Source organism: Stegostoma tigrinum, chromosome 3 (genome assembly GCF_030684315.1).
Source record: "Stegostoma tigrinum isolate sSteTig4 chromosome 3, sSteTig4.hap1, whole genome shotgun sequence".
NCBI lineage: Eukaryota > Metazoa > Chordata > Chondrichthyes > Orectolobiformes > Stegostomatidae > Stegostoma > Stegostoma tigrinum.
Window position 1 is genome coordinate 105,981,734 of NC_081356.1, and position 26,159 is coordinate 106,007,892.

The window sequence follows — 26,159 nt, forward strand, 5'->3', positions numbered from 1 at the left end:
TATCCAAGACAAAACATTATGCCGCCATCAGTGTTCACTCCCTCCATCACCAGTCAACACACTTCATATAAAAAAAATCACTACAGCAAATCAACAAGCCTCTTTTGCCAACACCTTCCATACCCATGATCTCAAATGGTAAAAGGGCCTTGGCAACAGATAGTTGAGAGCATCATCATTTCCAATTTCCTCTGAGTTGCACACCAGCCTGATTTGGAAGTAGATCACTGATTCTTCACTGTCCTAGGTCAAGAACCAAACCCCCTGCCCCTCAAAGAGGTAGGCTATTTAGAACAGAGTTGAGGAGAAACTTCTTCACCCAGAGTGGTGGATACATGGAATGTTCTGCCCCAGAGGGCAGTGGAGGCCAAGTCTCTGGATAGTTTCAAGAAAGAGATAGAGCTCTTAAAGATAGTGGAATCAAGGGTTATGGGGATAATGCAGGAACAGGATACTGATTGTGGATGATCAGCCATGATCCTAATGAATGGTGGTGCTGGCTCGAAGCGCCGAATGGCCTACTCCTGCACCTGTTGTCTATTGTCAAACGTGTGTGCACTTTACCAGATGGAATGTGATGGTCAAGGAGACAGTTCAGTGCCAATTCAGCACTAAGTAGGGGTGGGCAACAGATGCTGGTCTTGACAGGGATGTTTACATCCAAATAAACAAAATAAAAATGGACTGTTGTAAAGTATACTTGGAACATTTTTTGTTTGCTAGAAGCTTTTGACAACTGTAAAGATTAGTGCTGTGCAAATCCACAGCTTAGCTTGAGCCTTATGGTAACATGAGTTTACTGTACAACAAGTGAACCATTTATCCTTTCAACATGCTGAATTTCCTTCAAAGAAGCCTCTGCCAAAAAGACAGATTTAGAGAATTTATGGAAACATTGCAGCCACGGTGATTCGGTATAAAGCAATGTGATCAGAACATTCAGATGTAATATTCCATGATATAAAATCCTATATCTATTGAACACCTCTGCAGCACTGGAAACCAGCAATAAAACAAAGTGCAGTTAACTCAGTTAAATCCACTTTGGTGCAAAGTTACGGCACATTCTGAATCTAAATGCTATTATAGTTGAGAGATTTACTGGTTGGATAAGTAGATCTTTCCAGTCCAGAGAACAGCTGACTTCAATTGACATGAATGGGTTCACTGCTGTAACACCTTGCGGAATTGTTCACAGAAAGCTGGGAGAAATGAGACTGAATGCAACTGCTGATTCGGCAGGGCCTGCCACTAATCAGCTAGATTGCTGACTGAGATGGTGACCCTGAGCCTAGCCATTCTTTGATAAATTCATTGTGGTGTAGATAACCAGATTCATAGTGCAATATAATCACTGATTAACCTAATTGACTGGTTACAACCCCCGCCAGTGTATACTGACACCATCTGGCAGAACTGAAATTTAACAGGCACAATGTCAATTCTGTAAAACAAACTTATTCAGTGTGGCAATCTTTTATTTAGACAGTAGTTGACATTTCAATTCACAGGGCACAAATGATACAAGTTATACTGGCTAACTTGATTTTTCTTATTTTCCATATCAAATTCCTTTTGATTTGCTACCAGCCTTTCCAGTTGGGCAGGAACAGGATGACCACTACATCCTTGTACATGGCTGAGGGACTGTCCACTTTGTGTATTCTTCAGCTCCTTCTAGTTCTGAGTTCCAATTCCATGCAGCAATTTAGCTGTGGGGTTTGGGGAGGTGCTGCGGTCAGGAAGATAATGTATTAGGCTTTGGAAAGGGAAGGGAGCAATGTTGGGTTCTTGGCGCTGTAATTTGAAATGTTGACTACTCACCGTTCTATTTCTTGAAGTGAAACTCGGGACCAAATTAAAATTGGCGATTTTAAATTAAGAAATTACTGAGCTTTCTTGTGTGTCTCTCATGTATAGCTGCAGCAGATGCTCATTTTGTCCATGATTGATTCGTGTTGGTCATTTAAAGCGTGCACAAGCTGATTTCATTTACCTTTCTTTTGCAAAAATGTATTATTTGAGTGTGTAATGCATAAACGTAGCTGATTCCCTCAAGATCTAACACTGGAAATTTGCACCTTCTGTCTCAGGTATTATACTAATTACCATCTTTAATCTCGTGAAGAAAATAAAATGTGGCCAGAAGCACGTATCCTAGTGGATTACAGAAATAGAAGTAACTCAATGCACAAAGCTATTTGAAAACATAAAGATTAATTTCACCTCAATCCAAGCCCTGCAAAACATTTGTGATATGGATATTTCCAGAGAAATGGAAGGCAGGATCCATTTGAGATTGGAGAGCATACTTTGGAAATAATGGCTACGTTTTTGACAAAAACATCTAGAGCCAGATTATTGTAGAAACCCCATTATAAACTATAGGTCTATAAAGCAAGCAGCAAATCCTTTTAATGTAGAACAATGAAGGACTTGGTGAATAATAGTGATGGCAGAATACAATAGATGGAGCAAAGTGATTCTTCAACAAAGAGATCAGTGTAATGCTCTACTTGCAGTCTTGCTGCATCCACTAATGAACGGTGTTAGGCAATTAAACAACTAACCCAGGAGAGAGGTTTCATGGACATGGATGTAAAAGACAAGGCTAAAGCATTTGCAAACATGTTTGATTGGAAATGCAAAGTTGGCTTCTGCGTTCTCCAGTCATCTCCTGTGTCACATGTTAGCTGCCAATTCAGTTTACTCCAATTTATTCTGAAAATTTGTGCTTCAGAACTAGCCATGCCCTGAGTCGTCATATTCTTGTACAGTCAGCATAGTAGTGTAAGAAATTATTGATAGTGTTATCAGGTGACATAGAAACTAGATTCAGGAGTAGACCATTAAGCCCTTTGAGCCTGCTCCATCATTCAACATGAGCATGACTGATTCCCAATCTCATTTATACTAATTCTCTGCTGCTCAGTGGTTAGCAGGAGTGGCATGGTGGTTCAGTGGTTAGCACAGCTGCCTCATGGCACCAGGGACCAATTCCACGTTCTGGCAACTATCTGTGTGGAGATTGCATGCTCTCTCCGTGTCGGCATGGGTTTCTACCAGGTGCTCGTGTTTCTTCCCACAGCACAGAAATATGTAGGTAAGATGGATTCACTATGTTATATTGCCCATAATGCTCAGGGATGTATAGGTTGGGCACATTAACCATGAGAAATGCAGTGTTACAGGGAAAAGGTAGAAAGATGGGTCTAACGGAATGCTCTTTGGTGTGGACTTGTTGGGCCGAATGGCCTGTTTCCAGACTGTAGGGATTCCGTGAATCTGTGAAATCTTCTATCCAAATAAATATGCTATTTCCATGCACCATGAGCTTTTAGTTTCTGCAATAATCTTTGTAGTACTTTATCAATTATATTCTGGAAATCTAAGTAGAGTACATCCAGCTTTGTCACTTACCCATAATACTTATTTCCTGACAGAATTCTGATTAGATTAAGCACGATTTCCCCAGTGTAAAATGATGTTGACTCTGCCTGTCATCCTTGAACTTCTGAGTGTCCTGCTATACCTTTAATAGCTTCTAACATTTTTCCTTTGGCAGCTGGCAGGCTAACTAGCCTATAGTGTAAAAAAACATGCAGTAATGTACACCATACATAATCAAGTTATTTTGGAAGGTAATATATGAACATTGATGAAACCTAAAATGAAATGTTTGATTTTCTGAAGAAGGGTCTAGACCCAAAATGTTAGCTTTCCTGCTCCTCTGCTGCTTGGCCTGCTGTGTTCATCCAGCTCTACATCTTGTTATCTGAAATGTTTGATAGGTGTTTTATTAGATTTCCAAATTTCACAATCAATTGTAATTTCATTCTTTTAGATGGATGGAAACCTGCCTGAATGAAGAATTACCACCTACCACAGAGCTTGAAGAAGGATTGAGAAATGGTGTCTATCTTCTTAAACTTGCAAAATTCTTTGCTCCCAAATTAGTCTCTGACAGAAAGATCTATGACATTGAACAAACAAGATTCAAGGTACTTGAATAGTTTATCATTATGGTATGTTGACAAGATACCAGAGCACACCTGAGCATCTGTCCTTTTACCATGGTTTATGATGGTTCTCAAATTGGGGTGCTTTGGGGGGTCTGAGGCACAGATCTGGCCTTACATATCCGCACCGTTGGCACTTCATCCAGGATGCCATGGTTAAGAATAAGCAAGTAAGTGGTGGCTAGCACTACTCCTATTCTCCCCTGTACCTTTTTTAGTGATCTCTCAGTACTCCTGTTCTTTTTGAGTTTGTTTTCTTTATGTTCTGGCCTCTGTGCTTTTGCTCACCCCTTGGAATAGAGCCATACAGTATGGGAACAGTCCCTTCAGTCCAACTCATCCATGTAGACCAAATTTCCCAGACTCAACCAGTTCTATTTGCCTGTGTCTGGCCTATATTCCTCTAGACCTTTCCTGTTCAGTCAAAGACAGTGGAGCCATGCCTTTAAAAAAAAGTCACTAACATTGACAACTTTTCATTACTTTAGTCAATGACCATTCTTTGGTCAATTTGTCAAAACTTTCCAATCACTTTTTGTTTTGCATAGCACATAGCTGAACCTTTTAATGCTGGCCATTACTTGTGTTAACATTGTCTGAAACTTGTTCGTCTCTTCCTTTTTCCTTTACTTCTCAACCATCCATCCCTTTTCAAAATGTAAGCTAGGTGCTTTGAAACCATTTGTAGTGGTCATTCAGTGTCATAGTTGAGGCTCCTTCCAGACAGAAATTAAATTTGATCAAGTTTTGGTCTGTTTTGCTGATATAGTACATTCAACTCTGCCATTCACATCTCCATTGGAATTCAACATGTGTTTTAATGCAAGCATCTTGAATTTTCTTCTCAAATTCTGAAAGTGTAATCAATCACTTGTACTCACTGTATCCAATGGACCTGTTTCTTGTCCTGAAACTTTTTGCCAGTTCCTTGCTCAATGATGCATTAGTAATGCTTGATTTACAGGCTTAAAACGGTCTGATTCAAATTTAGATGCTGCTTGTTAATTTTTTTCTTCCTCCCAGCTGTGCATTAAGCAAAAGAAGAGTTGTTATCACTATGAAATGCATGAAGGGTCAGAGAAGGAAAGAGACTTCCCTGCAATGACAAGTGATGTGATGATCAGCTGTTTCAGTTCATTTTTTATCTCGTGTTTGCAGAAAAGAAAAGAATGCCTTGCCATGCATATTTTAGAAAGCAGTACCCATTTAAGGCCCAGTGTCACTTTGAATTAGACCTCCATTACTAACTGGCTTATGATCATGCTGAGCTGCTTTCCAGTTCAATGAATAACCTCTTTCAAAGCACAGTTTTCTCAAGGCTTTAATCAGCTGCTTCTTTAAGGGTAATTTTGCCAAAAAAGTTAATATTTGAAATAGTTGGTTACTATGGCTTTCCTCTGTGTAACAGGCTTACTATGAGAACATCTGGTTATTCTCTATTCATTGAACTTACCTTGAGTTGATTTAGGTGTTGTGGGAAAAGGTGGTTACTGCTTAGGATAACAAAATCATATATAAAAGGACATTGCAATGGTCAAACGATGACATCAATGGTGCAGAAATGTCCTGAACAGAGATGATTCATTTCCAACAAGCACAGCCAGCTTCTTTTGTGTCAAGTATGACTAATCAGCCAGGAAATTTCTTCAATTCTCATTGATTCCAGTTTTGCTGTGGCACCTTGATGTCACACTTGGTCAAATGCTGCTCGATATCAAGGGCTGTCACTTTCGCCTCACCTCTGGAATTCACCTCTTTTGTCCATGTTTGAAGCAAAAATGTAATGAAGACAGGAGCTGAGAGCATGTGTCAGATCCCAACTGAGCGTCCAGGAGCAATTGCTGCTTGACAACATTGTCAACAACACCACCTATCATTTTACCCATGAGTGAAGGTAGCCTGATGGGCAGTAATTGGCCAGGATAGATTTGACTTTCTTTTACAAACAGAACATACTTGGGGTAATTTCCATGTTTGATAGATGCCAGTGTTTTAACTATGCTGGAGCTGCTTGGCTCAGAATGTAGCTAATTCCAGAGCACAAATCTTCAGTACCATTGCTGGAATGTTATAAGGTCCCAGAGCCATTGCAGCATTCAGCCCTTGAACTATTTCTTGATATCGCATGGAGTGAATTAATTTAAATGAATGTTAGATGAAATCTGTAATGGTGGGACCTCAAGCGTCTGAGATGAATAGTCTTTGTGGGACTTGGATAGTGTAGAGCGTGCTCCTCCTTCCAAGTCATGAATGCAGATTGTAAATAATAGAGGCCCTAGGGCTGACCCTGGTCGAACTCCACTATTCGCATCTTCCAAGCTGAAGGAAGCCAATTAATCCTAACTCTGCCTTCTGTGTGTTAACCAATCCTCAACCCATGCTAGTGTATTATCCACAGTTTTGTGAGTCCCCATCTTGTTTAATAATTTTTTATGCGTTGCCTTATTGATTGTTTTCTGAAAATCCCAATTCACTATCTCTGTTGCTTCCCTTTTATCAATTTTGCTTGTTATACCCCCTCAGAACTCTGAAAAATTTGTAAAATGTAATTTCTCTTTTGTTTAATTGTGTTCAGCTTTTCCAAATGTCCCATTTCTTCCTTAATAATAGATTTTGAGCATTTTCCCAATGACAAATGTTAGGCTAATTGGCCTAGAGTTTCCAGTTTTTGTCTTCCTTCCTCCCTTGAACGTGGATGTTGCATTTGCAATTTGAAACCCTTGGATATCCAGCGATTTCTGGAAGTTTTTCAACCGGGGTGCCTCCACTTTCTTTAAAATCTTTGGATCTGGGTCATCAAATACTCATGAATAACCTGCTTTAGTCCCAATAGTTAGTCAAATACTTTGTCCCCCGTGATAGGTACTGTTTCAAGATATTTTCTGCCATTAGCAACTTGCTTCTTTGTTATTTTTGGAATGTTTCTTCTGTTCTCCATGAAGACTGACACAAAATACTGATTTAAGTTATTTGCCATTTCTCTGTTCCTGGTTATCAGTTCCCAATTGCACCCTCCAAACATTTGTTTCATTTTATGTTCCTGTTGAAGCTCTTTATATTTATTTTCATTTTTTAACAATTTACTTTCATAATGTTTTCACACTCTTCCATGAGATTTTTAGTCATCCTTTGTTGGTTTAAAAAAAATTCCCAACCGTCTAGCCTGCTATTAAATTTTGCTGTTTTGAATGCTTTAGTTTTTGATTAGATGCTCTTCTTGACCGTATTTGTTAACTGCAGTAGAGTTTCTGACTATAGTAAATTGTTGATGAACATTGAGATATCTGTTTTAATGTTTACCACAGTTGCAGTAAGACTTCTCTACTTTTACACTCCAACCCCTTTGAAATAAGAGTTAACATTCCATTAGGCTTCCCGATCATCCGCTGCACCTGTGTGCAAGCTTTGTGTTTCGTGCGCAAGTACTCCCAAGTCCCTTTGTGTTGCAGTTTGCTGCAGTTTTACGCTATTTAAATCATACTCATTGTGTTTGTAACTGCTTGCAATTTCCTTATTCACATTTACCGTAAGCCCAGTATCTGGTTTTAAAGACTTTACCATAGCCTCATTTTAATGCAATATTATTTTGATAGCTAAATAATAAACAGTTGAATAATTCAGTCATTCTTGTGATACCTATTATCAATCAAATGTGTAATAAGGCAGAGCAGAAATTTTCCAAGTTCTTATAATGCAGGGACCCAGTTACAATTTTTTTTATGGTTGTGCAGCTCAGCTAAGCTAAAGAAATCTCAAATGTGATCTTTCATAAAACCCAGAAGATGCAACGAAAAGGGACATGTTCCTGAATCTGCCTGACACACATTGCAGACATTTGGGCCAGAAAGCCAATCTGACAGAGCTTGAACAACACTTACCTCAAAGTGAAATAGAACTGAGTGTTTATTAAGTTGGAAGCCCTGCTAATGACCTGATTCTTAGAGAGGTGGTAGCTAAATGAATGCACTGCTTGAACAAGCTAAGTAAATCAGGGTGGAGAGAGATAATGGGAACTGCAGATGCTGGAGATTCCAAGATAATAAAATGTGAGGCTGGATGAACACAGCAGGCCAAGCAGCATCTCAGGAGCACAAAAGCTGACGTTTCGGGCCTAGACCCTTCATCAGAGAGGGGGATGGGGGGAGGGAACTGGAATAAATAGGGAGAGAGGGGGAGGCGGACCGAAGATGGAGAGTAAAGAAGATAGGTGGAGAAGGTGTGGGTGGGGAGGTAGGGAGGGGATAGGTCAGTCCAGGGAAGACGGACAGGTCAAGGAGGTGGGATGAGGTTAGTAGGTAGCTGGGGGTGCGGCTTGGGGTGGGAGGAAGGGATGGGTGAGAGGAAGAACCGGTTAGGGAGGCAGAGACAGGTTGGACTGGTTTTGGGATGCAGTGGGTGGGGGGGAAGAGCTGGGCTGGTTGTGTGGTGCAGTGGGGGGAGGGGATGAACTGGGCTGGCAATGTGGTATACTGCATCCACTGTACCCGGTGCGGCTTCCTCTACATTGGGGAAACCAAGCGGAGGCTTGGGGACCGCTTTGCAGAACACCTCCGCTCAGTTCGTAACAAACAACTGCACCTCCCAGTCGCAAACCATTTCCACTCCCCCTCCCATTCTCTTGATGACATGTCCATCATGGGCCTCCTGCACTGCCACAATGATGCCACCCGAAGGTTGCAGGAACAGCAACTCATATTCCGCCTGGGAACCCTGCAGCCATATGGTATCAATGTGGACTTCACCAGTTTCAAAATCTCCCCTTCCCCCACTGCATCCCTAAACCAGCCCAGTTCATCCCCTCCCCCCACTGCACCACACAACCAGCCCAGCTCTTCCCCCCCCACCCACTGCATCCCAAAACCAGTCCAACCTGTCTCTGCCTCCCTAACCGGTTCTTCCTCTCACCCATCCCTTCCTCCCACCCCAAGCCGCACCCCCAGCTACCTACTAACCTCATCCCACCTCCTTGACCTGTCCGTCTTCCCTGGACTGACCTATCCCCTCCCTACCTCCCCACCTACACCCTCTCCACCTATCTTCTTTACTCTCCATCTTCGGTCCGCCTCCCCCTCTCTCCCTATTTATTCCAGTTCCCTCCCCCCATCCCCCTCTCTGATGAAGGGTCTAGGCCCGAAACGTCAGCTTTTGTGCTCCTGAGATGCTGCTTGGCCTGCTGTGTTCATCCAGCCTCACATTTTATAAATCAGGGTGGAAGTAGTTTGTTGAGGCAAAGTTTGCATATCCCCTCAAAGAGAGGTACATAGCTTATGGTAACTTTGTAATAACACTATTTATTAACTATTTCCATTATAAGCTTCCTGACTGAAAACAATATAGATTTCTGGCCCATCTTCAGTTATCTCCAACTTCTCCATTGCCTAAATGATTTTGAAAGTAACTTGAATGAATGTGTTGAGTTTTGCTGTCATTTTCCTGCACCTACCTTGATTGGGCGCTGTCTGTCAACTGCATTGCTGTGTTTCTCTGTTTCAGGCATAGTTAAGGTTCTGTTTTCTGAGTTAGTGTTAACGTTTTGTTACCTGTCCCCTGCAGGGAAGTGGAAGAAGAAACACAAAACTTGAGATTTCATTTAAAGATTTGCAAGGAACATTAATCACATACTTCTGAACACTTTCATTTGTGATCAATTTTTGCAGTAGGTTTTCTAAATATTGGCAAGAGGATGTACACATTCCCTAGCAGTCAGTGCTACAAAACATATGCTTGAGCCAAGCATTTAGGGCTTGAAAATTTTAAAAAAAAATCAATTGTATCAAAGCATTGAAAATGCAGAAAGCATTTTTGAACAAACAATGTATAGGTTTATATGCGTTGTGACCTTTCTTACATGTCTGCAAGACTTTGCTGTTTCTGTTTTAGAACTGGGAAACATCACATTTCCTTTCAAAAATATTGCAAACACAATCACCTTGCAGATGTTACATCCAAATTCCTTGACTCCTGTTCTGTTTAGTGTGGGAAACTCTACTACAGTGCTATTAAAAACTCAAAACCATTGCAACCCCAGCACCAATCCTGTGGCACCACTCACTTCTGAAACTACTCAACTCTTCCCATTTGCTAGCAATGCAGCCAAACTGGACAAATGTTGCATAAATCTTGTTGTGCATTCGGAGGGAGAAAAGGAGCAACAGAGGAAATTGAATGTACATCGAAAAGTAAATACTCAAGGCCACTGAATAGTAGGATAAATGGTTGGCATTAGAAAACTCCTAGTGATCATAGATCAGTGGCTTCGGTTAAAGTGTTGTCTGCTGTTTGGTATAAGACCAAATACCTCGGTTGTGAAACAGCAAGGCTCTGGATTCTTGTTGAGCAGTGCCACAGGATCTTAATAGTAGCAAAATAAAACAATAAAAGTAGGCAGATATTGTTCACTAAAAATCATAGCAGATCCAGTAAAACAGTTATTACAGCCAAAAGACCATACCTCATGTTTACATATTTCATCAGACTTTGTGCCAATTTCTTGTTGACTGCATTTATCAACCAGTAAATCCAGATACACAGGTCTCCAGCAGCTTCTCCTAACATTTGTGTAAATTTGCTCCCTTTTTTTTGAAGGTATTTTCTAGCCTGTTTTTGTTTGAAATTAGTAAATCCGCTTAAAGATTTCTAATACAATTAAGTCAGGTCAGATAGCTCATGTAGCAAATGTAGAAAAATATTACTTTATCATGGTTTAGCAGAGACATTGCACATGATTTTATTCCTTATGCACTATGAGCTACATATTGCTTTTCTGCTTGAATTGAATTCTGTTCTTTGCTGTTTAATATATTTCCAGTGTAATGTTATTCTGATTATGTTCAATGATCACATGATTGCACAGGTAAGCTCAATCACTGAGATAAGTCAAAATGGGAACTTTTTACTGCATTTGGTTCTTTCTGAAGGTTGATGCAGAGTGTCTTGAGCCTTTGAAGCATGCTGGACTTGGAGCTAGTAAAGTGCATACATTAGTGAATAATATTAAACATGCAGAGATTTACCAAGAAAGTATTTAGAATTCAAATACTCAAATAGTGACTATTTTAATACAATAACATTTTTCTTTTCTTGTACCAAAGCGTTCTGGACTACATTTCCGCCACACCGACAATACAGTGCAGTGGCTCAGAGCAATGGAGTCAGTTGGATTACCCAAGGTAATTGTTTTGGTGCAAGTCTTCATTTTGATCTGTAACATTTACTTTTTTTTCCTCAATGCGTAGAGGTCCTTTATGTGTCAATTAAATTCTGTTCAGTTGCTTTTAGCACATCTTTTTATTAAGTATTGAACTGATGATCAAATCAAAGTATTGAGTGATAAAATTCAAGGATATTTAGCTACAATTAAGCATACGTTTTCATGAAGGTGCATCTTAAAGTGCTTTCAGGCACCACCCACACTACAGGATGTGAAGATTCAGTCTGTAAACAGTGGAAGTTCAGGTTAGATGTAATGTACTTAGCCTCCTAGCTAACTGCTACCTGTTTTAAGTCTTCAAATAAAGACTTTTTTTTGTCAATCCTTGTACGTGAATTGATACTTTTATGTTGAAGAGAAGAAGGCTGAAACAGAGTAGCTGGAAAGAAACTATTTCCTTTGTTGGACAAATTTGGAATGATGTACCTTTAAAATAAGAACTAGCTTGTTCAGGATGGTAATAGGAGACATATCTTCACATGAGGTGTGCTCTGGAACTCTGTCCCCCCAAAAAACTGTAGAAACAAGAAAGTATTTAGATTTCAAATACTCAAATAGTGACTATTTTAATACAATAACATTTTCCTTTTCTTCTTGTACCAAAGCGTTCTGGGCTACATTTCCAAGTGACTAGAGTAGTATGCAGTACTTCAAAAGTGTCCTCACTAATCCATTGTCCATCCATATTGTCTGAAATCCTATACTCGGTGCTCTGGCCGATGAAAGCAAGTGTACCAAAGGCCGCCTTAACCACCCCCTCTACCTGTGACACCACTTGCAAGGACCTATGTACCTTCACCCCTAGGTCTCCCTGTTTGAAAACACGCCCCAGAGCCCTACCAAGTCCTGCTCTGGCCTGTCTTGCCAAGATGCAACACCACCTCTCTATTTGAATTAAATCTCTCTTGCCTCTTATTCTTCTAAAATGCAATGGGTATGGGCCCTACTCAACCTCTTCTCATAAGACAGTCCCTTCATATTGTCGTATTAGCCTAGTGAGCCTTCTCTGGACTGCCTCTAATGCCATTGTTTTAAAAAAAAAAGGGTCCAAAACTATTCACAGCATTCCAGCTCTGATCTGACTAATCCCTTGTATAGTTTCAGCAAACTCTCTTTTATACTCCATTCCTCTTGAAATAAAGGCCAGCATTCCATTGCCTTCCCTATTGCTGAGCTTGGATGCCAGCTCTTTGTGATTCATGGACAAGGACTGCTCTGTAACTTGCTGCAGTCTTTCTCCAATTAAATAATATTCAGCTTCTCTGTTCTGCCTGCCAAAATGCGCAATCTCACATTTTCCCACATTATATTCCATGTTGACAAATGTTTTTACCCACTCACTTAAGCTGGCTGTATCCCTCTGCAGACTGAGTCATTCACACTTTTGGAATTCCCACCTATTTTTGTCACTGGCAAACTTGGCTATTGTAGATTCACTTGCCACATCCAATCATTAATGTATATTTTAAGTAATCCAACACTGATCCCTCAGCACTCTACTAGTTCCAGGTTGCCAGCTGACGAGCTTCACACAGTGTCTCATTTGGACTCATGAGAGAAACATTGCAGCCCCAAATCTTGAAGGTAAAGCATACTCCAGTGCAATTTGCAAAACTTCATGTTTCCTTAATAAAATAAAAATAAATGTCTGGACCCATCATGCTACCTTCTCTATGTATGAACACTCAGATGATTAACTTTTAACTGTTCCATACTCTTGTCTGCCCACGTTTGTTTCCATGACATTTATTAGAAGTAACTTACACCCAATTTATTTCTAATTTTGTATTTCTTCAGTTATTTCTCCTGTTATTTATTCAAAACAACCTCTCATACTTTCACTTCAATGGAAATCAAGTTTTGAAACCTGCCTCATGGGCAGAGGAAAACGTGTACATCATTCCAGTATCCCAGGGTTCCCTAATGATCATATAAATAGAAGAGCACAGATAACTTGCCCAACAAGCCTGCCTTCCTCTTGATGCTATGATCATTATTACTAGATACTGCCTTACCTCCCTCCCATATAGCAATGTGTACTAGAACACGTTCAATCATTTATTTAAATATTCTATATGCAATGCATCCAGAGCTGAGACTTGAATTTGCTTAATGCGTTCTGACTGCTTGTCATGTGTTGGTTGGTTTCATCTATTTCTCTTGGAATCGTATCACTTTGTTTGTTACATTATCAGCATTGACTCAACTGATTAGTTCCTTTCCTTTCCTTTCCACTTATTCCTTTCTTATAACTCATCAGTAGTTAACATATATCAACTTTTGGTTTTCACTCAAAATATCAGACATCCTATGTAGCTGATAATGGGCAGGGGATGGCTGAAGTCATGTTTGTGGAATTTAGCTCCCAGGTTTCTGGTCATTTTTCACGACTGGCTATGTAGAAGTGGCCCGAATAGACTAAATCCAGATCTGTTCGGTTGTTAATAAAACAGATGGCAAGTCTTGTGATGCTCAGGCTTCAAATCAATGACTGAATTTCTTTTTTTAACTTAAAAATGTTATTGTTTTGAATCTAAAGGGAGGAATGATTCTTGAAGCAGATTGTATGAATGGGCAAAATACATTTTGTTTAAATGCACAAAACTATGCTGAATATTGATCAAAATCAGTTAAAAAAAAAGTTGTTATTTCCTAACATTTTGAGTCAAGAGCCCCTTCAGGACTTGAAACATTAATTCTGTTCATTCTGCTAACTCTTAATGGATACTGCCAGATCTGCTGAGTTTCTGCTGAAATGCCTGTTTTTTAGTTTCTGATCTCCAGTATCTGCAGTTTTGTTCTATTTTTACATATTATTTAGTGTTGCCTCCTCCAGATAGATCTATTGTAACGTTTTAAGCATGTGAACTGAAATTTTCAGACCTTCTAGGCAAGTAAACAACTTCTTAAACTTTCGTTATCAACATGGTCCCACTATCAGCACCTGACCAGAGCAAGACAAAAAGTTAGTTACTGAAAAGAGATGCATTCTGGATGGCATGTAGACTTATCTTTTCAAACATTTCTCAGCAATGGTAGGAAGGCCTTCATTGTATCTGTCATTTGATCCTTGCTTGTTACAAAGGAAGACTTTGACATATAAAAGTATAAAAGCTGTCACTTCTCAGGAATGTCTCATAATTTACAAAAGAACTTGTGTGAGACGAAAGTTTTTCTTTCATTTTAATTAAAGAAAAGAATGCTCCCTGGTGTCGGGACCCAACAAAGTATATTGCAGTGTCACTGAAGTGGGCTTTCTCAGCTGTGATCATGTGAAGAGCTCCCTCTTTACGGAATGAATCAAATACTGTAATTGCCAGTTGCACTCTATTCACAGTAGTGTTTCAGTGTAACTCAGTATCCTGAATTAAAGTTGTTATTAGTATTAAAAGGAGATATTAGTTTTTCTTGCGAGGGGAGAGGTGGCCAAGTTAGGAGGGCAGGGAATTGGATACTCCTCAAACAACAGTGCACTGCTACAGAACAGTACTTTATTTCAAGGATCCATGTCTGTTGCCAGAAATAAATCTTTATCTCGGTGTAATATCAATGTCACCGCCTGTGACTGCAGATCTATTCTTCTGATTGGAGACCTTGAGATGATGGGTTACCATTAATTATCGCTGCAACTGTTAATTTCTCAGGCCAAAAGAAATTTTGATTATATTCTGGTGAGAGAGGGTTACTTTGATTGTTCATACATCAACTTTCATGTTCGACAAAACTTCAGTAAGTTTAACTTAAAAATTTAAGTAACTTAAAAACTTTAATAACTTGAAATCTTTAATAACTTTAACTTTAAAACTTCAACCTAGAATTTCAAGAATTAGTTAAATCTATCATATGATTTTTTTTATAGGTAGATCAGATGTGCCTTACAATTTCAGCAAATGTATTTAAGGGACTGAAACAGAGTTGAGGAAAAGGTTAACTTTTAGCAGGGAAGCGTGTAGAGCAGAGATAGGCTGAATCATCGTCAGTGGAAAATAATTCTGCCGCTTGGTGAGAAATCTGACAAAGGAAAGTGATGAATTTATGATTCAGTAGAAATTGCTGGGAGGTTTTTGTTTCATTTGAGCTGGCTGTTTTCACCCAACTTCTAGCATACTCAACCCTTTTTCAGTTGCTTCAATTAATTTAGTTTAGAGTGAAACAGAGCTCAGCATTTATTCATTGTTAACACAACAGTCATAGTTTCAATCTTTGAAATTTATGCACGTGTATCTTTTAATGTACTTTTTTTGATTCCATTTCTGTACACTCTTCTTGTATATCAATTGTGGCCTAGGCAGTGCGCACAGAATGAACTTGACTTGGAAAGCATACTTGATGCTGCATTCATTTTGGGTTCTTAAGCTCTGTTGATTTGACAACTTGATAAAGTTATACTTTACAATCAGCTCAATAAACATTATTAAATGTGGTGGTAATTTTGGTAAGGCACTATAAAACCTTTTCACTGGTTAGCTGTCAGCAGTGGGATGTTCAAATGTATAAATTAGGGTGCTGCGTACCCGTCACCTGCCTGTCCAATCAGGCACACCACCATTTTGCATGTGTTGGCTGAATGCATCAGCTTGTTTGCTCACCTGTCACCCAAGTGGGCAATATCCTTGTCCCTCTGCCTCTCTGGTGCAAATTTGAGACCTCTCTCCACAATTCTGCCTCCCCATGTTCACCTCTACCCTCTGCCCGTCTCCTACACTGCTACCACTGACCTGACCAGGGCCTGACGGCCTGGATCCAGTGAAATCCCAGGTGTATCAGAATATCAGAGTCCATTAAGCTAACTCTTAGCCCAACGACAATACTGACTGCCTACTAGCATCCATGGGGTGCTAAGCTGCTGGCTTCTGATTGGCTAGAGTGCAATTACAAGAGATCAGAAACAGTTGAAATGTCCACCTGTCTCTAATCAAAGAACTACTAACCAAGCTATAAAAGCAGGCTGGCCTGGTTCACTGAACGTTGACTCAGTCATGAAATCTGCCCTGGGGTGATGGAGCCCATGCTCTGCATGTAATCCAGCCCTATTTCTCTTGTATTATTGTTACTCTATGCAGGTCAAAAGAGAACAAGCTAACTTTGTATCAGAGATAATGGGAACTGCAGATGCTGGAGAATTCCAAGATAATAAAATGTGAGGCTGGATGAACACAGCAGGCCAAGCAGCATCTCAGGAGCACAAAAGCTGACGTTTCGGGCCTAGACCCTTTGGCCGTAATTTGAGCTGTGTATACATTACAGCTGAGATGGGGATGTTCTAGGTTGCTTGTATTGGCTTCTCTTAAGGTGACTTTTGATTTCGCTTCCATACTCTGTTAATTAAACCATTCACATCATTGTTTGAATTTAATAAACAGTACTTACTGTGGGTCATTCAGTCAGGAACTAAGACTGTCAGAGGAAGCAATAAACTATTAATGTGCACTCTTAACAGTTTTGTCTAACCGATCATTTTTAGCTCCAGGCCTGAGAAACAGAAACATAAATGTGAGGGCTGATAGTGAAGGGTTCAAGCTTTTGCACACCATTTGTTAAGGAGATGCCCTATATTTTTCACCTCAGAGTAGTTTGTAGGTTTAAAAGCTCTGGTGATGTGTGGTTATTTTACCCAAGATAGGATTGTTCTTTATTCTTGTTTCTATAAATAAATCTGTTTTGGCCAACTCAGGTGGTCAGATATGTGGTCTGATGGTCAGTTCCTGTTCAAGAGGGGCTTGGAGACAGATCAAGTATGGGGATATTAACAGCCCAGGGTTATGAGAGGCCTAGTGGATATGAGGCCAGTGCAGGCACTAGATATCACCAGACTGTAACTGTTGGTCCTAGGTGGACACCAGTTTGCTGAAGGCAGACATCTCTGCAGTAAGTGAAGTTTGAGCAGCTTTGGCTCAGAGCTTATGACCTGGAGACTGAGCCAGAAACACTGCGACACATCAGGGACAGACAAAACTCCTTTGGAGATTTGGGGTCTTTGTGCGGGGAGGTCAAAATTCATCAAGCTGGCATCCAATTTCACTGGATAATAGGGATGGCAAAAGGAGCATAGGCTTTTGTTTCAGAGGAAATTGAGCTTAAAAATAGTAAAACTGGTCAAGGACTACGCAGGTTACAACTGGAATACTATGAACAGTTTTTGTTCCCTTATCCACGGAACAATGCTGGAATTGGAAGCATTCCAAAGAAGATTCACTAGATTGATCCTGGATAGAATTATTTGTTTGTTTTTGTTTTAAGGACGACAGCTGGAGTAGGGTGGATTTGTACTCATCAGAATTGGGAAGAATGAGAAAAGACCTTATCGAAACATATAAAATTCATAAGATACTGAGACATTGTTTCCTGTTGTGGGACCAGAAAGTGGAGTCTGCAGGATGGGTGAGCAACTGACCCGCGGCTCCTGATGCACAAAGCTAGACAAGTGCAGGAAGTGGAAAAGAACGTAACAGCACTAGGGGACAGTGCAATCAGAGATTGGACCCATGCTGTTTGCTGCAGAGATTAGTGTCGATCAGTGGTACTGCCTTTCCTGTGCCAGACTTTGGGATATTTGCTCAAGAACTGGACGAGAACATGTAGGAAGAGGGAGGGAAACCAGCCATTGCAGTCCATCTAGGTAGTAACTACATAACAAGGCCAAAGAAGGATATTCTGCATAGCCTGTTTGAGGAGCTAACTATCAAGTAAAGGCGCAGAGTCTCAATGGTCATTATCACTGAAAAGTGAAAGAAGCTGCATGCAAGTTGGCATTAAGCAAATCAAATTAGAGACGTGAATGCATTGCCTAAGAATGTGTGGGAGAAGTGGGTTGCAGTTCATGGGGCAGAAGCACCTCCACTGGGGAAAGTGGTACTATATCAGCTGGAAAATGAGGTTGAAGGGTTGATCGATAGTGATGCAATGGCAGAATGCACAGAGCTATTTTCAAAGATATTACAGCCAAATATTTGGACATGTTCAAGATGATCAGTAGTCACCATCCTTAACTAATATGTTGGAATTCTTTGAAGTAACACATTTTGTAGCTAAAGGGAATCAGTGGATGTGCTGCACGTGTTCTATTTGAATAAATGCCTCATCAAAGGTTATTACAGAAATTGAAACAGCACACTAATAGAGCAGTGCTTCCAAATTTGTGCCAACTGTGACTGCATTTCGAGGCTTGAAATCACCATGTAGCGACCAGTGGTGATGCTGGGAATGTGGGTAGGAGAAGCCCAATAACAGATAGGAGTAGGTCAGTCGGGCAAGGTAGCCTCTGAGCTCATGACCCTAAAATTTAAGCTCCACTTTGGGAACTCCTGGTAGGGAGTTGTCATATCAATGTGAAGAGAAGATTGCCTAACTAACAGGAAGCATAGAAAGGGCATGTAAATGAGTGAGTGTATTTTTCTTTTGGTTGGCTAGATGTAACTGTTGGTGTACTGCAGGGATCAGTGCTTAGATTGCGGTAGTTTACAATCTATGTCAACAAACTGGATGGAGGGATGGAAGGCATGTTTATCCAATTTAATGATGAAGCAAAGATGGGGAAGTAAGACATTGGGAAAATACAAAGTGACATCTTTGGTTGTATGGGGCAATACGCCCACATGATAGTTGGGTTCAAGATAAACTGGTTGAGAAGAAGTTGAGTCAAGAATTGTCTTCAAGGTTGGGTTTCTTTATAGTACTGCTTATTGCATTCTAAAGCTAGATAATATATTACAAGGTGTGCGGAGACACAAGAGGCTCTAATAATGCAGTTACATTATGGAAAGACCATTCCATTAGTGACTGGGATGAAGGAACAGAAGGTATCATTTGCCTTATTTGCTGATAGCACCAAGTTGGGTAGGGAAGGAAGTTGTGAAAAGGGTACAGGGAGGTGATAAATGGATGAAGGTGGATTGAGTGAGCGAAGATCTAGTAAATGGAGTAAAATGTGGAAAGAATGTGAAATTGTCCAGGAAGAAACATTTTCTAAATTGTGAGAGTTTGCAGAAGGATCTAGGTGTTCTAATGTATGAATCACAAAAAGTTAGTGTGCAGCTTAAGCAAGTGATTTATTGCCAAGTAGAGTGAATACAAAAGTTTTGGAGTTTATGCTTCAGTTAAACACAACACTCATGAGACCGTGTCTGGAGTACTGTGCCTTATTTAGTCACTGTTTTTAAGGAATGATGTAATACTATGGAAACAGTTCAAAAGAGATTTACTTGAAAATCACCTGAAATTGGTAGGTTTCCTTATGAGAGTATTCACAGGGTAGATGTGAAAGGAATGTTTACGTTAGAGTTTAAAATTAAGTCACTGTCTTAAAAGTCAGGGATCACCCATTTAGAACAGATAAGAGAATTGATTTTTGAGCTTCTTATCTCCTTTTAGATATCTGTTCCTGAAAGGGTAATGCAAAACTGAGTATTTTGAAGGCCAGTGTGGACAGATCCTTCATAAACAAAGTGGGTGATGTTCTCCGGGATTGATGTGCATGTTGATTTGAGGTTACAGTCAGATCAGTCCTGATTTAAGTAAATAGCAGAGCAGGCTCAAGGGCTGAATGGCCTACCCCTCGTCTGTATGAAGCAAAAGGAGGCCATTGCCAAAAGGGAAAAGCTTATTCGATACAGTAAATTGAACTGTGCCTAATGGTAACGAATTATGGTTCAGTCACAATTGTGCCCTGTTTTCCTGAGATGTGACTAAGGAATATCCTGTTGACTTTGTTTTGAGTGAATTCTTCCATCTGTGTTCTTAACAGCCCAAACATATGTACCAGGAGTTCAAAGAAACTCGTCAAATCCTTCTCATCCTTTTCTCCCCATTGTTGCTAAAAATTATTGTTTACAGTCTATCTGCCGCCTGCAAAATTGAGTAATCATGCTGCAAATAGTTTATGATTTGTCTACCAGTGGTGTGAGACTGTTTCCTTTGTCCCTCATTCTGCTTGGGAGCACTTTTTCTCTCTCTGTGCAGACTGATTCCATGATAGTTCTTTGTGATTCAATGTATGAAGAACCACTTTTTACTGCCCCCACAATGGAAGCCAAATCCCACATTTGGAGGAATATTTCCTGCTGCTTCAATGTGATTGTATGATTTTATACAAGTGAAATTTCCTAAAATGCGTTGCCTTATCGAGCATGTATGTATCCTTTAGGACAAGTGAGTCCAGTCCAGATTAGGTGTGCAGAAAAAAGAGCTAGGCAGTTAATTTATCCAACACCTTGTCTTGATTTGGTTAAAGTTCTTCAGCTGACCAGACTATATTAGTATCAAATACTTGTCTTTCCTTATTTTGTTTGCTCTAAAGGATGTTGAGGATTCTAACAAAAATGTCCACAGCAATGTTAACAACTTCTAACACGTTGACAGAAAGTATTAGAAAAATGTCACCCATCTATTTTCATTCTGGGTTTGTAGAATTTGCAGGTTTTTTGACTTAGCCTGTGGAGTCTGAACCACTGCCCTAGTTACAATCCGCTAACTCAGCCCAGACCACAATGATCAAACTTAACTCCCGGTCTCTGTGATTGTAGCATTGCATCACATGGTCATCTACCCAAATGTGGTGCTTACACTGTCTGCTTCCCTGGCTGATGGATGACCAAGTCATATTTGTGTTTTTGGACAGTGTTCTGGTATTTTTCTTAGCTAGCCAAACAGCTTATTTAGTTTTAATGTGCCTTTGCCAAACAAAAAAAAATTGCCACTTTGCACATGCATTTAAGATCAATAGGAATATTTCAGAATTATCAGTATTAAAGAAACATTTGCGGGGGTGGAGGAGACAACAAAGGCAGCAGGGAGTGAAAAGGATTGGAAAGGGGCAAAGAAATGTAGCCTATTAGTTTGGTTTGGAAAAGTGGGGCTTTTGTAGGAATGAGGGTGTTACTGTAAAAAGGAATTGAAGCATATTAGAGAAGATGAGGTTGCGTGAGGGCAGGATGCTGGAATTGTGGAATCAGAAATATTAGCAAGATAAAAGATTTGATGAGGGTGTTCAGTTGGGATCTTTTTGGGATGAAATCGTGCTCAGTTGGGAAGGTTCAAATGATGAAACTTAGCTCACTGTGAGGTTATGAGGAGTGGGTGAGGTGTTGCAGGTTTTAGCTCTCAGCAGTGGAGTGTTGGATATGCAACCTTTGCTCAGTGGGAGTCTGCTGAGAGCCAAGTCCCTCAGTGCTGTAATTGAGTTCTGCTTCTCATTAGTTCTATTCAACTTCATGATTCTTTCTATTTCTGTGTATTTTTTTAACATTAGTTTCAATTTTAAGCAGATTTGTGGTGTTTGAAATTGGTTATGGACTGTTTGTTCCAGTGTTGGGCCACAGCTCCATTACTTGAGTCAGCTGGTCGTATTTCCACAGGCAGCTTGTCCATTTTAGAAAATGAATATGGTGACACCTCACTCACAAGCATCAGTTCTACGATGAGCCCCAAGTTAGGGTTTTTGCTGTAATGGGAGAGCATCCCCTCCCCCACCCTGCCTTGATAGATCATCTTTTGCATGTCGTTCTGAAATAAAAATGGCTGTTTATTGGTAGCTTTTGTAAACGTCAGCTTTTGTGCTCCTGAGATGCTGCTTGGCCTGCTGTGTTCATCCAGCCTCACATTTTATTATCTTGGATTCTCCAGCATCTGCAGTTCCCATTATCTCTGTTTATTGGCAGCTCTTGCTTAAATCCCAGGAGGTATTGAAGCAGCCAAAGTAAAAGTGAGAGCAGGGCTTTTGATAGTTTTTTTTTGATAGATTAGTAGTTCATATCTAACATCTGACTAAGGAACTTCAGGAATTCTATCTTGCTTCTTACTTGATATTGAGTTAGGGTGCAATTTGTCAAGTTTCCTTGGTAATGTGACATTTGACCTTTGCTACTTGTGTACATACTGCATAGTTTTGACATTCATTGACCTCTAGATCTCCAGAAGTGATATGGTTAATGGCCATGTGCAGAATTTGGAGTTAAACTCGACTTGCCGTTGAGATTTTATCTGCTGTTTGAGCTATATCAATCTTATAAATGTTTGGAAATATTACCAAGTACAGTTTATTTTGAATCAAACGTTCAATAGTGCCTATGCAAGGAAGGCTCTTTATAATATGTGCTGTATATATTTTTCATCTTCAGCATCATTTCTTACCAATACTGGGCATCGAATTATCTCTTCACTCATTGAAGAAGTTTAGAAATGTTGGAAACAGTTTGGCAAATTGTTTGTAATACTTTTAGTTCTGGCTTTCAATATAGTGAGAAGAAATGAAAACCAATTTGATACCAATCGGATGAGCTGCTTCAAATAGTATTCTGTTTAGACTGCGTGTTATTTTGAATTGAATGAGTTCGAAGTATTAGTAGCTATTGATTAAGTAAAATAGATGATACACTGAGTTACAATGCCACCCCTTCACCATGAGGATTTAGATCTAGGAAACTTGTGGCAGTCTTTCTGGTCACTGTAAGGATCATCCATGAAATGGGTTTTAGCAATGTTTTCTTAGTTTCTTGCGGGGGTTGTATGCATTCCCAGTATTGAACTTCTTTTTACTTTGTTAATGGAAGTAATCTTCACTGCTGAGGCTGGCTAATTTGGAAGCTTTGAGAATTTAAAATACCCCAGTAATAGGTATGTTTGAGAGATTAGGTTTTGGGATGAAGGAGATCCGGTGGGAGTACATTTTTGTTTCAATACTCAGCCATTGCAAATATAAAAAATGCATATTGGACTCTCAACATTAACTCTGTTTCTCTCACCACAGAAGCTTCCAGACTTGCTGAATTTCTCCAGCATTTTTGTTTTGTTTTTATTTCAGATCCCTGACATGATCAGCACTCTGCTTTTATTTTGTCAAAGTATTTTTTTATAAAGCGTGTTTTTAATTTTGCTGTCTAAACCTTTCATACATGTCAGTGCCAGGTAGCGAAGAAAGGACATTTTTGGCAGAGTATGCAGCATATGTAATCTGTTGCATGCCCCTCGATTACCCGTTGCTCAAAAGCCCACCACTCCCAATGAGCAAGTTTCAAGCCACCATCTCTGCTGCAATGAATGAAGTCATAGCAAGATACAATACCCTTCTTCCAAACATTTTTGTGATGGGAGCAGATTTGATACTTCCCATCGATGATACTTTGTGTGTTTTTGATGCGTTATAAAACTTTTTTGTCTCACTCACTGACTTATCATTAACATGTGTAATTGTGTTGTAATTCTGTATTTCATTCAAAAAAACTATTAAACAAAAGTTATTTAAAACGTAATATATATTTTTTGATCAAGCAATCTGTGGTGCATGGCATGAACGCGTTGACTAAGAGATGTGAACATTAACAGGTAATTTATTTAGAGCCTTGAAAATGAGCAAATATTGGTTAAGGGAAGTTTGACACAATACAAGTGAATGCTTGCACAGCATTTAATTTTGACAAGTAATATATTTTTTGGTTGATCTTTATTATTTCAGATCTTTTATCCTGAGACGACAGATGTTTATGATCGGAAAAATATGCCTCGAGTGATCTACTGCGTACATGCACTAAGGTAACCTGGAAAACGATGGGACACTGAGTTTAGAAACATGACTGGGGTTAGAGCATTCATACATTGCCCACAAAGGGTGCTTCATCCAACGTGAATCTTGTGCAATGCTACCGGCAATGTCGAGATGTAAATGTGATCCCAGATAATAACACTGCAGGCACCACATAAAATGTATTATTAATGTAGAACCTGCCCATGTTAATGACTTTTAGGAGAACTAATGTATTATTATAGCCAGTTGTGGGGATTATATGAAAATAAGAGTGAAGACGAGTACTATAGATGATACAAAAGTTCTGCAGAGGAATATAGACAGGTTAAGTGAGTGGGCAAAATTTGGCTGATGGAATATAATGTGGGAAAATGTGAGGTTGTGCACTTTGACAGTATGAATAGAGGAGCTGAATATTATTTAAGTGGAGGCAGATTACAGAAAGCTCCAGAAGAGGGGGCTTTGGGGGTTCTTGGCTCTAAAATCACAAAAAGCCAGCATACCATAGCACATCATGGGGGAGGAAAATGGAACGTTGGCCTTAATTTACAGGGAAATGGAGCATAAAGTTAGGGAAGTTCTTGCTAAAACTAAATAAAGCAATCATTTGATCACAGCTGGACGGCTGAGAGTAGTTGTAGTCCCTGTATTCAAGGAAATATGTACTGTAATTGGAGGAAGTCCAGAGAAAGTTCACCAAGTTGGATTTGGGTATGGACGGGTTTTCTTATGGGAAGAAGTTGAGTGGATTGGGCCTGTCCTCAGCAGAGTTCAGAGCAATGGGAGGCAACCTATTGAAACACATACAATTTATAGGGGACTTGACAGGGTGGATCCAGAGAGATCATTTCCCCTTGTGGGAGGATATATGCCCAGAGGGCTAACTCTCAGAGTAAGTGATTACATATTTAAAGCAGAGATGAGAAGGTTTTTTTTGTCTGAGGGTAGTGAATCTGTGGGATTGTTTCTCAAAAAGGGCTGTCAAGGCTGAATTGGTAACATATATTAAGGGCTGAGATACAGGTTTTTAGTCAATAAGGGAACCCAGAGTTATTCGGAAAACATGGGAAAGTGGAGTTGTGGATTGTTGGATCAGCCATGTCACAATCTACCTCTGCTCTTATTTCTTATGGTGTTGTTGCTTTGGCAGGATGACTAGAAAAGCAGCATGTTATTTATATAGCTGGTTGCAGAACTGTGTGGTTACAGAGGAATCTGGTGTCCCAGTAAATGAATCTCAAGGTCAAGGTGCAGGTACAGCAAGTGATTTAACAAGCAAGTGGAATGTTGTTGTTGTGATATTTTGCAGTAGTGCAAAGCACAGGCATTGATGAGGTCACTTTAGGAGTACCACATACAGTTTTGGTTTCCCTCTTTGTTGAAGGATACAAATGCGTTACAGGTAATTCAGAGAAGATGCACTCAAATGATACCTGGGATGGAGGGTTTTCTTATGAGTGTTTGACAAGTCTGTATCCATTGGAGTTTAAAGGAATGTGGAAATGACCAGAACTTGGCGACACCATCTAATACTTAAGAACTTCCCATTTAAAATAGAAATGAGGTGAACTTTTTTGAGGCTTGAGAATTTTTGAAGCCCGCTTCCCCAGTGAGTGATGGCGCCAGGGTCATTGAACATTTTTAAGGCTGAAATAGATATGTTCTTAGGTTTTTGACTAACAAGGGAACCAAAGGGATGGACAGGAAATTGCAGTTGAGGCTGCAATCACATCAGCCACGGTCTCATTGAACAGCGCAACATGTTTGAGTGGACAAATGCCCTGCTGCTGTTCTCAATTTTATCCTTGTTTTTTTAAACACCATTTGAAGAAGCACAGTATGAAAATCGAGCCTCTCATCTATATTCGAACCCATTGGAATGATGGCAGGATGGTGTAAGGTCAATATTGTAAATCCCCATGATACGGTAATCTGAAGCTAACCTGAAAATTTGCCTTTTGCTTTTTCTTATCCCACTGCTTTTATCAAGGTATCCATTATATCCTGAAAAGTTTTAAAACTCTTAAATTTTGATTTCGAACCTGTCTACTAGAAATGAGGGTAGTCTTTTCAACATGTGATATCTGCTTCAATCGGTCATACAAAGCCTTCAGTGCTTAATATAATGTGTGATGTAGCAATTTCTGAGCTTATTTGCACATGTGGGGTGTTAACATTGATGGGAGTAGCCTTCCACCCAGTCAAAAAATTTAGGTCCTGTTGCTTGCTGTAGTTGAGTCTGAAAGGAATCTCGGTGATTATAAATGAAGCATCACTGTTTTGCCCTGCTCAGTCGCTAAAAGGATCCATGGTAGAGTGTCTGTTTTTGCTCAGCGGTGGTCAATATGAGCCACTTCCTGACACAGTTAAGTTTTCCTTCCTATTGGCCCCTTTTCCTTTGTCATTTGTCATG

General features: G+C 39.8%; 1 protein-coding gene across 3 annotated transcripts in view; it reads left to right on the plus strand.

Moving 5' to 3' along the window:
* The window catches only part of iqgap2 (IQ motif containing GTPase activating protein 2), a 328,015-nt gene that overhangs the window by 145,851 nt on the left and 156,005 nt on the right, over positions 1-26,159 (plus strand). For all 3 annotated transcript variants that reach the window (XM_048527158.2, XM_048527159.2, XM_059644808.1), the window contains 3 exons: positions 3,845-4,001; positions 11,111-11,188; positions 23,678-23,754. In XM_048527158.2, the coding sequence (XP_048383115.1) occupies positions 3,845-4,001; positions 11,111-11,188; positions 23,678-23,754 (312 nt within the window). The remainder of the gene's footprint in view (positions 1-3,844; positions 4,002-11,110; positions 11,189-23,677; positions 23,755-26,159) is intronic.